This window comes from Bufo gargarizans, chromosome 5 (assembly GCF_014858855.1).
Source record: "Bufo gargarizans isolate SCDJY-AF-19 chromosome 5, ASM1485885v1, whole genome shotgun sequence".
Lineage (NCBI taxonomy): Eukaryota > Metazoa > Chordata > Amphibia > Anura > Bufonidae > Bufo > Bufo gargarizans.
In genome coordinates, this window is record NC_058084.1 from 460,755,897 (window position 1) to 460,771,844 (window position 15,948).

The 15,948-nt window shown below is 39.5% G+C and overlaps 1 protein-coding gene across 1 annotated transcript in view; it reads left to right on the forward strand.

The window, feature by feature from the left end:
* The window catches only part of LOC122938326 (alkylglycerol monooxygenase-like), a 184,247-nt gene extending 168,854 nt beyond the window's left edge, over nucleotides 1–15,393 (forward strand). The window contains exon 10 of the mRNA XM_044293765.1: nucleotides 15,154–15,393. Within this exon, the coding sequence (XP_044149700.1) occupies nucleotides 15,154–15,237 (84 nt within the window). The 3' untranslated portion in view covers nucleotides 15,238–15,393. The remainder of the gene's footprint in view (nucleotides 1–15,153) is intronic.
* The last annotated feature ends 555 nt before the right edge of the window (nucleotides 15,394–15,948 follow it).

A 15,948-nucleotide genomic window follows, 5' to 3' on the forward strand; every position in this document is an offset into this window, starting at 1 on the left:
TTATGATAGGGTGTCTGAGCAATAGGTTCCTAGCTAGGTGTACTGTATTCATTTGTCTGCCTGTGTACTGACTCCTGCCCGTATTGACCCTCTGCTTCCAGACCTGACCTCTGACTGTTTATTGGATTGTACACCTGCCCTGACCCAAGTCTGTCCCTGACTACAGTTTTACCTATTCCCTTAGTGCTCTACACCAGTGTCTCTTGACCACTCTTGGCCAGCTGTCAATTATGCAGAGACTACTCAAGGAATTAGCAGCCTGGTGGCTCTTGTGCGGTGACATCCAGATCCTTGTGCTTTGGGTTAAGGCCTCATGCACACGGCCGTTGTTTGGGTCCGCATCCGAGGCGCCGTTTTGGCGGCTCGGATGTGGACCCATTCACTTCAATGGAGCTGCAAAAGATGCGGACAGCACTCTGTGTGCTGTCCGCATCCGGTGCTCCGTTCTGCGGCCCCGCAAAAAATTAATAACATGTCCTATTCTTGTCCGCAAAATGGACAAGAATAGGCAGTTATATCAATGGACGCCCGTTCCGTTCCACAAATTGCGGAAGGCACACGGGCAGCTTCCGTTTTTTGCGGATCCGCGGTTTGCGGACTGCAAAAAACGGCACGGTCGTGTGCATGTAGCCTAAAGGTTAAAAAACAGGGATCTGCCAGGATAATATAAGGAGTAGCTCAAAGTCAAATTTGGTGGTTGCCCCAGTGGTTCCACACCCAATATCAATGGGTTGCCTGTTGAATGCAGGACAGGGCAGGTTCTCCAGATTAAGAGACGCCCTTAGTATGCCTTCTCGTCTCTGGCCAAGATATCAAGTTTCTCAGCAGAGGACCCCTCCCCCATTTTAACTTAGAATTACCCAACAGGGTACATGAAAATCGGTTTACAGCAGATCTTGGAAGGCTCGTCGGAGATAGGGTACGATGAAGACAGCAAAATACAGAAAGTTACAGAAAACCTGCTGCAGTCTGCAAGAATCCTGTGACATGGGAACACATTAATCTGTCAGTAAGGCAATGATGACCAAACTTAGGCTACTTTCACACTAGCAGCACGGACCTCCGGCAGGCTCTTCCGTCAGGTGAACAGCCTGCCGGATCCGTCCTGCCGCTAGTGACCGTGTGCCTCCGGACTGTCGCTCCGTCTCCATTGACTATAATGGGGGCGGGGGTGGAGTTACGGCGAGGCAAGGCAGCGCACGCTGCCAGAATAAATGTCGGACATGTCGTAGTTTTATTCTGGCAGCCTCTCGCCGGAGCGACAGTCCGTGCCGCTAGTGTGAAAGTAGCCTAAGTTTGGTCATCATTGCCTTACTGACAGATTAATGTGTTCCCATGTCACAGGACTCTTGCAGACTGCAGCAGGTTTTCTGTATTTTGCTGTCTTCATCGTACCCTATCTCCTACGAGCCTTCCAAGATCTGCTGTAGAGAAGTGTCTGTACGGTATGATGGCACTCCTATGGGGATAGTATATTTTTGGTAATTTCCATTTTGGTCAGTCTACCACTTTTGGTTAAACCCGGCTTAGTCAAAACATCCTATCTAGCCTACTGGACCTCCCCTTTATATAAGGGTTATTTAAGGAGACACACAAAAAGTTGTTAAGGGTGATATAGCGGTAGAATCCCATCTGCAAGTCCAATACCTTTAGCTTCCTACCTCATTGTTTCTTGATATGTTGTCTCCACACCTGTTTGTCAATGTTCATTTCCTGTTTTCCATATTTGTGATGAAACATGTTGTGGTTCCCGGATCCTTATGTTCGAAGAGTTATTTCATTTCTAATGTTACATTTCCCCATGTGAGATGTTCAGAAGCCAAAGATCTCCACAAAAGGCCAGCATCATCATCTCTCTGACCATGAAGAATACAATATATCATTACCTGAGACAGAAACAAGATGGATATAAATGTTAACACGGATATTCAGGGTCCGGGGAGCACTTGTGGCATGTTCTATGATTAAAATCTCCTGTTCCGTCTCCTTTTTATTGTGTTCATGTGACTATGAAGAATGGGATAAGGAATTATCTTTGAATCGATTCCATGTTTTCATTATGCAGGCTTTGAACATGAGAGAATTATTATCTCTGCGCTGGAATGTATGACAAGGTTGTGTCATTATGTTAGGGAAAAGCTGTGTTTCACTTGTTGGAGGTTAAATCGGGAGTAAAACAATCCTTCTCTTATTAAGTAGTGATTATAGTACCTTATCTGGTGCAAAATTCTCTGCTCACCCTTTATTTTTTCAGATACAGGGCCCTAAATCCCCTGCATAGAAATTCTATTAAAGGGGCGTTAAATTTTACACGTAAAGGTGAGGCCTCATAAAAATAACCAATGTTATGGCTACATGAGAGCTGATTGCTGCAGGTGATAGAAGATAAGCCTGAGTCCTACTTTATCTGTTCACTCATAGAGAAAGCTTGTGAGTCCTGCTTCATCTGTCCACTCATAGAGAAAGCTTGTGAGTCCTGATTCATCTGTCCACTCAAGGAGAAAGCCTGAGTCCTGATTCATCTGTCCACTCATAGAGAAAGCCTGAGTCCTGCTGTATCTGTCCACTTATAGAGAAAGCCTGAGTCCTGCTTTATCTGTCCACTCATAGAGAAAGCTTGTGAGTCCTGATTCATCTGTCCACTCGTGGAGAAAGCCTGAGTCCTGCTTCATCTGTCCACTCATGGAGAAAGCCTGAGTCCTGCTTCATTTGTCCACTCATAGAGAAAGCTTGTGAGTCCTGCTTTATCTGTCCACTCATAGAGAAAGCTTGTTGTGAGTCCTTCTTCATCTGTCCACTCATAGAGAAAGCCTGTGAGTGATGCTTCATCTGTCCACTCATAGAGAAAGCTTGTGAGTCCTGCTTTATCTGTCCACTCATAGAGAAATCTTGTGAGTGATGCTTCATCTGTCCACTCATAGAGAAAGCTTGTAAAGTCCTACTTTATCTGTTCACTCATAGAGAAAGCTTGTGAGTCCTGCTTCATCTGTCCAATCATAGAGAAAGCTTGCGAGTCCTGCTTTATCTGTCAGTTCATAGAGAAAGCTTGTGAGTCCTGCTTCATCTGTCCACTCATAGAAAAAGCTTGTGAGTCCTTCTTCATCTGTCCACTCATAGAGAAAGCTTGTGAGTGATCCTTCATCTGTCCACTCATAGAGAAAGCTTGTGAGTCCTACTTTATCTGTTCACTCATAGAGAAAGCTTGTGAGTCCGGCTTCATCTGTCCACTCATAGAGAAAGCCTGAGTCCTGCTTTATCTGTTCACTCATAGAGAAAGCTTGTGAGTCCTGATTCATCTGTCCACTCGAGGAGAAAGCCTGTGTCTTGCTTCATCTGTCCACTCATAGAGAAAGCTTGAGCCCTGCCTTATCTGTCCACTCATAGAGAAAGCTTGTGAGTCCTGCTTTATCTGCCCACTCATAGAGAAAGCTTGTGAGTCCTGCTTCATCTGTCCACTCGTGGAGAAAGCCTGAGTCCTGTTTCATCTGTCCACTCATAGAGAAAGCCTGAGTCCTGCTTCATCTGTCCACTCATAGAGAAAGCTTGTGAGTCCTGCTTTATCTGCCCACTCATAGAGAAAGCTTGTGAGTCCTGCTTCATCTGTCCACTCATGGAGAAAGCCTGAGTCCTGCTTCATCTGTCCACTCATGGAGAATACCTGAGTCCTGCTTCATCTGTCCACTCATAGAGAAAGCTTGTGAGTCCTGCTTTATCTGTCCACTCATAGAGAAAGCTTGTGAGTCCTGCTTCATCTGTCCACTCATAGAGAAAGCCTGAGTCCTGCTGTATCTGTCCACTCATAGAGAAAGCCAGAGTCCTGCTTTATCTGTCCACTCATAGAGAAAGCTTGTGAGTCCTGATTTATCTGTCCACTCGTGGAGAAAGCCTGAGTCCTGCTTCATCTGTCCACTCATGGAGAAAGCCTGAGTCCTGCTTCATCTGTCCACTCATAGAGAAAGCTTGTGAGTCCTGCTTTATCTGTCCACTCATAGAGAAAGCTTGTGAGTCCTGCTTCATCTGTCCACTCATAGAGAAAGCTTGTGAGTGATGCTTCATCTGTCCACTCATAGAGAAAGCTTGTAAAGTCCTACTTTATCTGTTCACTTATAGAGAAAGCTTGTGAGTCCTGCTTCATCTGTCCACTCATAGAGAAAGCTTGTGAGTCCTGCTTTATCTGTCAGTTCATAGAGAAAGCTTGTGCATCCTGCTTCATCTGTCCACTCATAGAAAAAGCTTGTGAGTCCTTCTTCATCTGTCCACACATAGAGAAAGCTTGAGAGTGATGCTTCATCTGTCCACTCATAGAGAAAGCTTGTGAGTCCTACTTTATCTGTTCACTCATAGAGAAAGCTTGTAAGTCCTGCTTCATCTGTCCACTCATAGAGAAAGCCTGAGTCCTGCTTTATCTGTTCACTCATAGAGAAAGCTTGTGAGTCCTGAATTATCTGTCCACTCGAGGAGAAAGCCTGTGTCTTGCTTCATCTGTCCACTCTAGAGAAAGCTTGAGCCCTGCCTTATCTGTCCACTCATAGAGAAAGCTTGTGAGTCCTGCTTTATCTGCCCACTCATAGAGAAAGCTTGTGAGTCCTGCTTCATCTGTCCACTCGTGGAGAAAGCCTGAGTCCTGCTTCATCTGTCCACTCATAGAGAAAGCTTGTGAGTCCTGCTTTATCTGTCCACTCATAGAGAAAGCTTGTGAGTCCTGCTTCATCTGTCCACTCATAGAGAAAGCCTGAGTCCTGCTGTATCTGTCCACTCATAGAGAAAGCCAGAGTCCTGCTTCATCTGTCCACTCATAGAGAAAGCTTGTGAGTCCTGCTTCATCTGTCCACTCATAGAGAAAGCTTGTGAGTGATGCTTCATCTGTTCACTCATAGAGAAAGCTTGTGAGTCCTGCTTTATCTGTCCACTCATAGAGAAATCTTGTGAGTGATGCTTCATCTGTCCACTCATAGAGAAAGCTTGTAAAGTCCTACTTTATCTGTTCACTCATAGAGAAAGCTTGTGAGTCCTGCTTCATCTGTCCACTCATAGAGAAAGCTTGTGAGTCCTGCTTTATCTGTCAGTTCATAGAGAAAGCTTGTGAGTCCTGCTTCATCTGTCCACTCATAGAAAAAGCTTGTGAGTCCTTCTTCAGCTGTCCACACATAGAGAAAGCTTGAGAGTGATGCTTCATCTGTCCACTCATAGAGAAAGCTTGTGAGTCCTACTTTATCTGTTCACTCATAGAGAAAGCTTGTAAGTCCTGCTTCATCTGTCCACTCATAGAGAAAGCCTGAGACCTGCTTTATCTGTTCACTCATAGAGAAAGCTTGTGAGTCCTGATTCATCTGTCCACTCGAGGAGAAAGCCTGTGTCTTGCTTCATCTGTCCACTCTAGAGAAAGCTTGAGCCCTGCCTTATCTGTCCACTTATAGAGAAAGCTTGTGAGTCCTGCTTTATCTGCCTACTCATAGAGAAAGCTTGTGAGTCCTGCTTCATCTGTCCACTCGTGGAGAAAGCCTGAGTCCTGCTTCATCTGTCCACTCATAGAGAAAGCTTGTGAGTCCTGCTTTAACTGTCAATTCATAGAGAAAGCTTGCGAGTCCTGTTTTCCTGCAACTCATGCTTTCCTTGTCACTTATAAAGAATTCCTATGAGTCCTGCTTCTCCCGTCCACTCATAGAAGAGGCCTGTAAGTCCTGTTTCTATGCCACTCGTAGAGAACGCTCATATGTGGTGCTTACTGCTCCCCCTCATAGAGAAAGTACATAAATCCTGCTTCACACCCACTCATAGATAAAACCTGTGAGCCATGCTACCCCCCCCCCCCCCCCACACACACACACACACACATACACAAACTCTCATTGAGAAAGCCTGTGAGTCTGAATTTCAGGATTATGATTTTTTTTTGTTTTAGGTGGTTATTTCCAGGCTTATGCTTTGGTTGCAATATATCAGTATGTAAAACTTTTTGAAATGTTATTATTTTGGGTCGTGTACAAGAGGAAAAAAGAAGTTTTACTTGCAATACTCTGCTTGACCAGATGACATGCCAATGGGCACTAAGATTTGTTCACTCAAGTCTAGTACAAAACTCTAAAGCTCCATCTAGTGGCAGGACATTATAGCGCAGCAATTTACATTTAATAATGACACTGTGACCTTAATCTGTTATAAATCTGTCAACAGCAGCTTCGCTGATGGTTTCCAGGTAACTCCAGGAGTATTTTTAATTACATTGCACTGAATATAAAGAGCATATATTACACAGATGAATAGATTTTACATTAATTGACTATGTCAGCTACAAATTAAAAAAGCTTCACTTTATTAGTAGAAAACGTGCTATCTGCCAAAGTCAGATGGAGCTCTCTGTTTTGGACCTTCACATAAGTGCCGTTCCATGGTCTTTTCCTTAGAGACCAGGGTCATTTGTCTTACAACTTCTGTTTCCTTATCAGAGCTCTCTCCAAGGAGACAAGATTTTTCTCAGGTGTTGGATAAACTCTGATATCTACAATCTGAAGACTTATGCAGATTATCCAACTGCTTCAGTGATTTCTCACAGATCCTCCTGTCTACAACCACATTCACAGCTGTAGCAGACCAATGCAACAACCCGTTATTAGGATGTTACCCCTCTTGTGTCATGGATGCCCTGAGTTCAATCCTGAGTGGCATGGAAATGACTTCCCTTCCTTTATATAACCTTATAAACAATAAGTATTTACTTCTCATACCCCACTTCTGGTACCAAATACTTTACAGTGGATTCTAATATATGGGATTAATGTACTGAACAGTAATAAAGACATATATAGAAAAGATATAGGTCACACAGAGCAGAAGATCAGAAACAATCTCTAAACCTTCATTTAATGGGGAAGCTCCTCACTAATCAGCACCTAAAAATAATGAAAATACAAGATAGGTAGTTCTCACAAATGTCTTCCTTGGAGCTTCCTCTCTTGTATTTGGAAGGGGGAACGGGACTAATTATAAAGTATATCTACATATGACAAAAGAGGAAGCTTCAAGGAAGATTTTTTTTAAGCCTATTTATTCCCGTACCTTAATATTCACCGTAAAACATTGAGGTTTTAAATACCTTATCAATGTGAAGAGAAAAAAAAAATCAAGCTATGCTCAAAATTTTTCAAATCTGCAGCATGCCCAGGCAGTGGAAGAAATGTTTATATTTTCACAATGGATTTTTACCAATTCCAATTGTGGATTTACTGAGGATTCATACAGAAATTCCTCCGAAAATATCTACTACATCTCGCTTTATGCCAAAATCAAAGTAGAATATATTATATATTTAGGATATTTAAGCAGTAAATACTGTTAGCTTTGGCACTGTACAATCTGGAAAAGTGGAATAACATTTTTAAAAATTAAAAAATAAATATTTAAGATACAGCTTTTCCCATTTTGAGTATATAAAAATGTATTGGTATTGCCACTTTCATAACAAACCAATCAATGAAATTATCCCATTATTTAACCCACAAGGTGAATTTAAAAAAAAAAGACAATACCAGAATTGCTGTGTTTTGTTCACTCTGCTTCCCCAAGAAATAAAATAAAAAAATAACAAACTATACATTGCCCTACAGAAACCAATCTCTCTGACAACTCTGTCAATAGAAAATTAACAAAGTCAAGGGTGTCAGAGAATGGTGACAAACTAATCTTTTTTAAAAAAAAAAAGAGAGATTTACTGTATATTTTTAAAAAAGTAGAAAGACAAAGCAAAAAACATATACATTTGGTATCTCCTTAATGATACTGAGCCAAAAAATAAAGGTAACGTTTTGCAACTAAATGAACACAATAAAAACCCTAAAAACAATGGTTGGATTGCATGTTTTTTCTCACAATATACGACCCAGAAATTTCGAAAAGTTATACAATATGATAGAGGTACCCTAAAATGGTGGCACTGAAAAATATAACTCATGTGGCTTAAAACAAGCCCCTGTATGTCTATGTTGGTGGCAAAATAAAAGTTATGGCTTTTGAAAAGAAGAAATAAAAAATTAAGAAAAACACATTTGTGGAGCCTTAAAGCGGTTTTCCCATCTTCACTTTTCATACTTACCTTCGTTGAGTGCGACGTTCACTTCCTGGATTCGGCTGGGCTTAATTGACGTCTTCTCCCGGCCAGGCCACGATTTTCTTCCGGCCACGCAATGTCCTGAACGCGCATGCCGCCGCGCATGCGCCATGGTGACTTATTCCTGGCCTGTATAGTACAGAGCTGGTGGGCGCGTTCGCGGCTCTGTACTATACTGGCCAGAAAGAAGTCATCATGGCGCATGCGCGGCGGCGAGCGCGTTCAGGACATTGCGCGGCCCGGCCGGGAGAAGATCTTCAGTCTTCTGCGCAAGCGCGGCCTGGCGGGATTCGACAGGAGAAGTGGCCGTAACCAGGGGAGACGAAAGACAACGATCGGGTAAGAGGGGACTTATTTTCTCAAATAGGGTTAGAATTGGGTAATTAAATGTATTTACAAAAATGATCACTGTCAAATCATTAACAGATTTAACAGTGATCATTGTGATGGTAATACCCCTTTAAATACCGAAGTAAGCTAAACAATGTATTAGTAAAAAAAAATATAAAAAAATATAAGAACAATAGTAAATATTTTAGGAAATATTTTTGCTTAAAAATGTATAATAAAAATATATAGCATGTCAAGTGATACAATGCAAAATGCCCATTAAAAAATCAAGGGAATCTTAAATACCAACCTAAGCTTCATCTTTAAGGGGTTATTAAAAAAATATTTAATAGTAAACAAGTGCTTAAAACCTCAAGTGAGGTGTGTATTATTTTTGTTAAAAATCTAAGATAAAAAATATATAACATATCAAATAGCAATATAATAATGTAAAATGCCCATAAAAAGTAGACTGAAATCCGGTTTTCTTTAAGAATGTCAAATCACCTTTCCAGCTGCACTTGACATCATTTCCCCAAAATGTTTTTCTCATAAATAATTTTAATTTTATCCCCCAACTTGTATTTCTCTATTGATAGGATATTTAGCCTCATTTTCAGACTTCCTGTAAAGACTTCAAAACTTGCTCTTAAGATTTTTATTTGTTTGCTACTTTAGCTGAATGTATCCGTAACGCCAACACTTATTTAAAACAGCTGGATATTAACGTCTGCTGTTACCCTTTTTTTGTGTGTGTGTCATGGTGAGACTGCCAGAACAGGTAGTCAAAATGGAAAGTGGGAAAAATGTCAGCATCTGTGTTTCCTGTCCATTATCTCGGGAAACAACTTTTCCCAATGGGGCATAATAAGATTTTTTTCCATTAGCCAGCTTTTTGAAATTCCTCAGGGACAAATCTGGAGCAGAAATCTTGGTTGGATACAGTTTATGGCTTCAACTTGGATTCAAGAGAATCTGTTCGGGAGGTCCAATTTTTGGCAGAACATTCAGAGAAATTCCCTAAACTTAAGGTTATATGTAGACCTCTGGCACCAGAGAAGTGCATGATTGTAGAACATATTTTTTCATAAGAAAAGTAAAAAATATTATTTATTGTGCTTATGTTGTAAATTAAGAATCTATCCTGGCCGTGGTACAATACAGTACTCCAGAAGGGATTTTTTTATTTAAAGGGGTTATCCCACAAAAAGTAATACTATTCAATAGATGGGACATTTCACGAGATATTATTGCAATATACTTGCAATAAAAAAAAATAAATATATATTTTATCTACATTTTTTCTCTGGTAGCGCCCCCTTCAGCCTATCCTTCACACATTATTTTGCATTTAGAGGTGGACTAACATGCTACCTTGCTCCTGGTGGAGTAGTGATCTCATTTTGAAGCAGCCCAGGTACCTTTCATTCATTCATCTCTACTTCTAAGTTCGTAGAACGATATAGCTCTATTTCTGTCTAGACAGCAGAGAAGGAAATATCTGGGGTTATATGTGAGGTATAGATTTTATGCAAAGGAAGAAGGGGTTAAGAAGAGCTGAGTGCAATTCATCCTGCGTGATGCAGGAGCTTAATTGTCATGGGATAAATTTTTTAAATTTTTTAAATTCCTTGGGGACATATCTGGAGCTGAAATCCTAGTTAGATATAGTTTATAGAGTCACCGTAGATTCATCTTCATATGTTCGGGAGGACCAACTTTTGACAGACACTAGTGAAGGTCATGATCAGAAATAGTGTTAAGCAAGCTAGATCCAAATTTGATTCCCTCAAAACTTTGTTTGAATGGTGTACAGGGATCCGTCTCCATACAGCATTCAAATGTATGGGCTCCAGCATGGGAAATTCGTTTTCAGCTAAGTTTTGGAGAGACTTTGGTGAAAAACTTCAGACTTCGATGCGAATTTGGATCCAAAGTCGGCTTCAGTACCGAGGTACCAGCTGGTACAGAAGCTGACTTCGGATTCCTGTTTTTCGAATGCTGAAGTTTTTCACTGAGGTCTCGCAACGGGTTTTGAACGAATCAACTTCGGATCTTGGATCCGCAGCTCGATTCGCTCAACACTAATCAGAAACATTATTTTAAAAGATTCCATATTGTGTTTATATTGTCAATTAAGACTCCCAATTTTAAAGAAGCTACAGTTTCTTAGATTTTTTTTTTCAATAATAATTTGTATTTTATGGAAAATAAAAATGTTTACCATAAAACATATTTTAAAATTTTGTAGTGAAAAAATAAAATATTTGGAGAACAAAAGTTAAGACGGTCAGTTCATGGTTGAGATCAAATTGGGCCTAATGAAATGATAGGCCTTCTGAAAGAGCATCTGTCAGCATGATTGACCCTATCAAACCAGGCATGTCGCCTGGTAGGTTTGATCATGCTGATTACAATAATATCTTTCTTTTGTTTCTAAGTTAAACAGCTGCCTGGATATCCTTATTTATATTTATGAGCAAATTAGTTATTTTGAGCACCAAGGGGGCTGGCCGTAGCACTTGAAGCAGCACTACAGCCATGACCCTGTGCTCTGTACACTCCTCTTTTCTCTTTGATTGGTAGGACTAGACATATCATCTAGCCCTGTGTTCTCATAAATAGTCATTCGTGGGCCAGTGTCATTAGGTGTCAGGAATACATGATTTTGCTAATGTGATGTGGCAAACATGTGGGTGCCGACACTTATTGGTGGCAGTGGAGACTCTGGCGAAGGGAGAGAGGTCTGTACAGAGAGGAGACAATACTAACCTTTCCATCCCCCCCAATAGTTGATTTTCTCCGCTTTCTGTGAAACGACCAGCATCTCCACTTCCAGGTGGACTGATTTCAGCTTCACAGATAGTGGAGAAGCACAGTTGCTAGGATGACCAAAAGGACAGCATTCTCTTCTCCCCGTATAGCCCTCTTTCCCTTTGCCAGAGACCGCAATGCCACCAATGAGTGCAGTACCCACATATTTGCCACAGCACATTAGCAAAATCATCCAATCCTAAAACCAATGAGTATGGTACACCATAATAAGGCTGGGTAACATGTGTCCACGATGGTACTGAAGGTGACTTGTAATGATGTACCCAAACTGTGGGACGTCAGTCAAACCAGGGTGAGGACAGGCCAGCATTACTTCTCAGAGATCAGCTCTACCCCGATGACTTTACACTAGGGGGTGGAATACAACAATTAAGGTTCATTTTCTTCTCAAAGCCAAACCTGTCAAAAAATACAAAGACATCAGTGGCAACCTCTCACCACCATGGATAAAAGGCTGGTGGTCTCATCACAGATTCCCTTTAACACAGTAATATATACAAAATTGGGAGAATTTTATTTTATTTTATTGTTTTTTTAATTGCCCGGGAACAAAACTGGAGCTGCCATGTACAATAGACAGCTGTCAGCCGAACAAGATAGTCTTCCTTTCTTTGCCCATTAGAAGGGAGGAATATGCCATTACCAGACCCCTCTGTCAATGGCTTACCTCTGAAAGGAACAAAGGATCGGGTATGTTGAAATCCATATTGGTCCTTCTTGACCTTGATATGTACCACAGGAGGAGAGTCAAGACAAGAGTCATGCACATTAGATAGTTGGCCATTCCTACCAAAATCAGTGAATTTCACCAGTTTTCATCTAATGTGTATGGGCAACCATAAGCTTCAAGAGAATCTGTTTGAGAAGTTCAATTTCTGTTGAATATCCAGAGAAATTTCCAGAACTTGACTTAACCTCTGGCACCAGTGCAGTTATTCTTTTCTTAATAAGTCAAAAAAATATATTTATTATGTTAATGTTGTAAATGAAGACTTTCTACAGGACCATGGAGGCTCCTGGCTCTGCTGCACTACTGTATCTGTAGCTATTTTAGACCTTTTTTTTTATTCAACAAAAGTCAAAATGCTATATATTGTGTTTATATTGGAAATAAAGCTTTTATTCCTAATATTAAAAATTAATTTTTCAATTTTGAAGTGGACGTGGCCAGTTTCCCAATGAGAGCAGAATTGGTGGATTAAGTGGTAGCAGGCCTCTCATCTCCAAACCGCGGTTGTTAATATTGGACAGGAAACTTTTTTTCCAGTAGTGATTTTTATTTTTCATTGTTCGAAGCATTAATCACAGTCTTGAATGGTTGAAACTGTTCTTTTCATACCATAAATATCATATTTTCGTGAATTATCTTCATTTGAAGGCTCTGAAATGTATATCCTTGGAGGTGGGTTAGGTCAAGACATTTATCATTCCTTATTTAAATACTTTAGAGATCTCACAACTCCGGCCAAAACTGGAAGTTCACAAGATCTACGTTATCTGGAGGGTTTGATGGGCCACAAAATCTACACTGCATGATAATATACTGGTCACTGATGAACCAGAGTCTCCCGAGTCCCTTTGGTTTGATGTTTTCCATAAAGTCCTGGGCACTTGTATCTCCTGTTGTAAACAGCAATTTCCATAGCTTACAACTGTTACATACATGAATTTTCACCTTTTTTATCTACATAAATAGCTAAAAAATTATTTACTGATGAATATTAATAATATAATGTTACTCAAGGTGAGCGAATCAATTCTACAGAATCAAAAGTCGACCCACATTTTTTAATGTTAGAATCAGAATTTTTTTGATTTGAAAGAAATAAAAAATCCCTTGCTGATGAATATTAATAATATACCGTAACTAGAGATAAGTGAATCAATTATACAATTCAACCAGAATTATTTTATTTTTTTAATCATTAGAATCAGAATTTTTTTGAGATTCAATTTGGGAAAAATAAAACAAAATCTTTGCTGATGAATATTAATTACAATTTGTAACTAGAGATGAGTACATTGATTCAATAGAATCAAAATTCAAACCAAATAGTTAGAATCATAATTTCTATAGATTCAGTTTAGGAGAATTTTTTGTGAGAAAGACAGAGAGAGAAATCAAAATCTTTTGATTACCTTGATGGTTTCTGGGATTTTTTTCATGAATATAACTAGTGATGAGTAAATCAAAGTGGATTTCGATCGGAATTTCAGGAAAAATTCGATTAGCCGCGAAGCCGAATTTCCTTGTGCTTCATGGTAACGAGTCAGTTTTCCTGAAATGGCGCAAACATACCTCATCCATCTGAGCGCAAAGGCGCAGCCATGACCATTGTGAATATTGAAGATCCCGCTTGAAATCTCTTGCACATTGATTTCTAATGTCACCATGCCAGCCAGCATGATGATGTCATCACTCACCACGTCAGTTTCTGGGTGGGATCTTCAATCAAGATGGCCGTGGCAGCAATTATTATTATATTATTTTTATTATTATATTTTTTTTAACCCCTGAAAGGCTTCTATTTTTTAATCAGATGCCGCGATCAGCAATGAATGCGGCATCTGAGGGATTCAATCGCATTCGCCTTTCCCCATCATTGCGCCCGCTTCTTACAAAGAAATGCGCTTTATGACTAAGTAATTTGTCACAAAGCAAATTTCTTTGTAAACTTCGGCAAAGCAGCCGAATCAACGTTTTCATAACTTCGCTCAAGACTAATTATGACACATAGTAATGTCAGTTAACACGAGCTAGGGAAAAATTCCCTACTCCCTATCCAATCCCGATCTGCCCCATTGACCCTTCCAGCACTTCCAGCTGTTTCCATGTAGAGGACGTGCCATACAGTACATTTAACTCATGGTATATCCTAGCTGGTTCACTCCTCCAATGTACAGTATATGTCCATGCAGCCCTGAAAAATGAAGATCACGCATGCGCATTTTGTACCCTGCTGGACATGTACATGGTTGAAAGTTTACTAAGTGGGTATAAATGGGTACAGGAGAGGTGTGTTGCGGCGCAGTTATAGTTGAAATGAACTGTAGATTAGAGGTCACATAGAGCTCTGTTATGTCTACAACCTGGCAGGAGCCAGAAAAAATGTTCAGCATGTAGAACGTTGGGGATGAAACTAAAGAAAACCACCAGATTTGTGAGTTATATAATACTTGGTTTTGTTATGCTTAGTTTCATATATTTATATTCCTGAATAACCTCTTAAAATTAGAAAAATTCTGACTACCTGAAAACACCACCAGGAGTAGGTCATTACATATAATTTGACGCAGCTTCCTTTGAATCCAATGTAACCTTTGTCTCCATTAAGCTCCCTCTAGTGGCGACTGAAGGATTTCATAATTTTTTCCTTCAACTATAATGGACGTAAGAGGAAAAGCAGATAAATTGGGATTTAGGAAATCGGTCCTCAGTCCTGATATATTGTAATATAAATGTATTCAGCACAGAATTTAGGAATAAAAATGTTTTACAAGTTTTTACAATTTCTTCAATAAAACACTGTGGGGCAGACATATTGCTGTATTGTTTCCTGGTGTATATAGATTGAGAAATATGGCGTTCCAGAAGAACACAGTATTTAAAGAGCCCGGTCAAATGAATGGGGATCTTCATATTTGCGCCTCCATTAAAAACATTTTCCACCACTGTTGCAAACCAAGGTTTACAGAAATTTTAAATAGAGTCCATTAATTCTGGTGGTGACCAGGACTATGGACTTCACCAACGTCATCTTCTCACTTGTTTCTATGACAGATTGAATGATTATAAAAGATAGATTCCCCTTTAAATTAATTGACTACCTCATTAATTCCACACAATTTTTAGAATTTTTAATTTTCTTATTTTTGATTTCTAGGTGATATTTTCCCTCTGTACTGTTCTTTGGGGACTACAAGCCATAAAACAATTCATCACCAAGAAACCACAGAAGCAGGAGTGAAGTTTCAAATCATCCTCAAAGAGAAGAAATATGACCTATCATGCTACATTGTTTTGAGAAAAAGTGATAAATAAGAATATTCATTGCAACAACATGACCCAAAAAGTGCTGAAATTTGTAAATAATTCTATAATAAAGATATACTGTAATTTTCTGCATGGTGTGATTGTCTATATTATTTCTAATAGAAACACAAATATTTATTTTGAATATGAAGACAGTATTATAGTAATATCCTTGTACATACTGTACAAGCAGTATTATAGCAGTTATAGCAGTTAAGTACTAAAATATAACTGCTATAATACTGCTTGTACATACTGTAGAAGCAGTATTATAGCAGTTCTATTTTAGTACATAAAAGCAGTATTATAATAGTTATATTCTTGTACATAGGAGCAGTATTATAGTAGTTATATTCTTGTACATAGGAGGCAGTATTATAGTAGTTATATTCTTGTACATATAAGGCAGTATTATAATAGTTATATTCTTGTACACAGGAGCAGTATTATAGTAGTTATATTCTTGTACATAGGAGGCAGTACTATAGTAGTTATATGTTTGTACATAGGAGCAGTATTATAGTAGTTATATTCTTGTACATAGGAGCAGTATTATAGTAGTTATATTCTTGTACATAGGAGCAGTATTATAGAACTTAGATTCTTGTACATAGGAGCAGTATTATAGTAGTTATATTCTTGTACA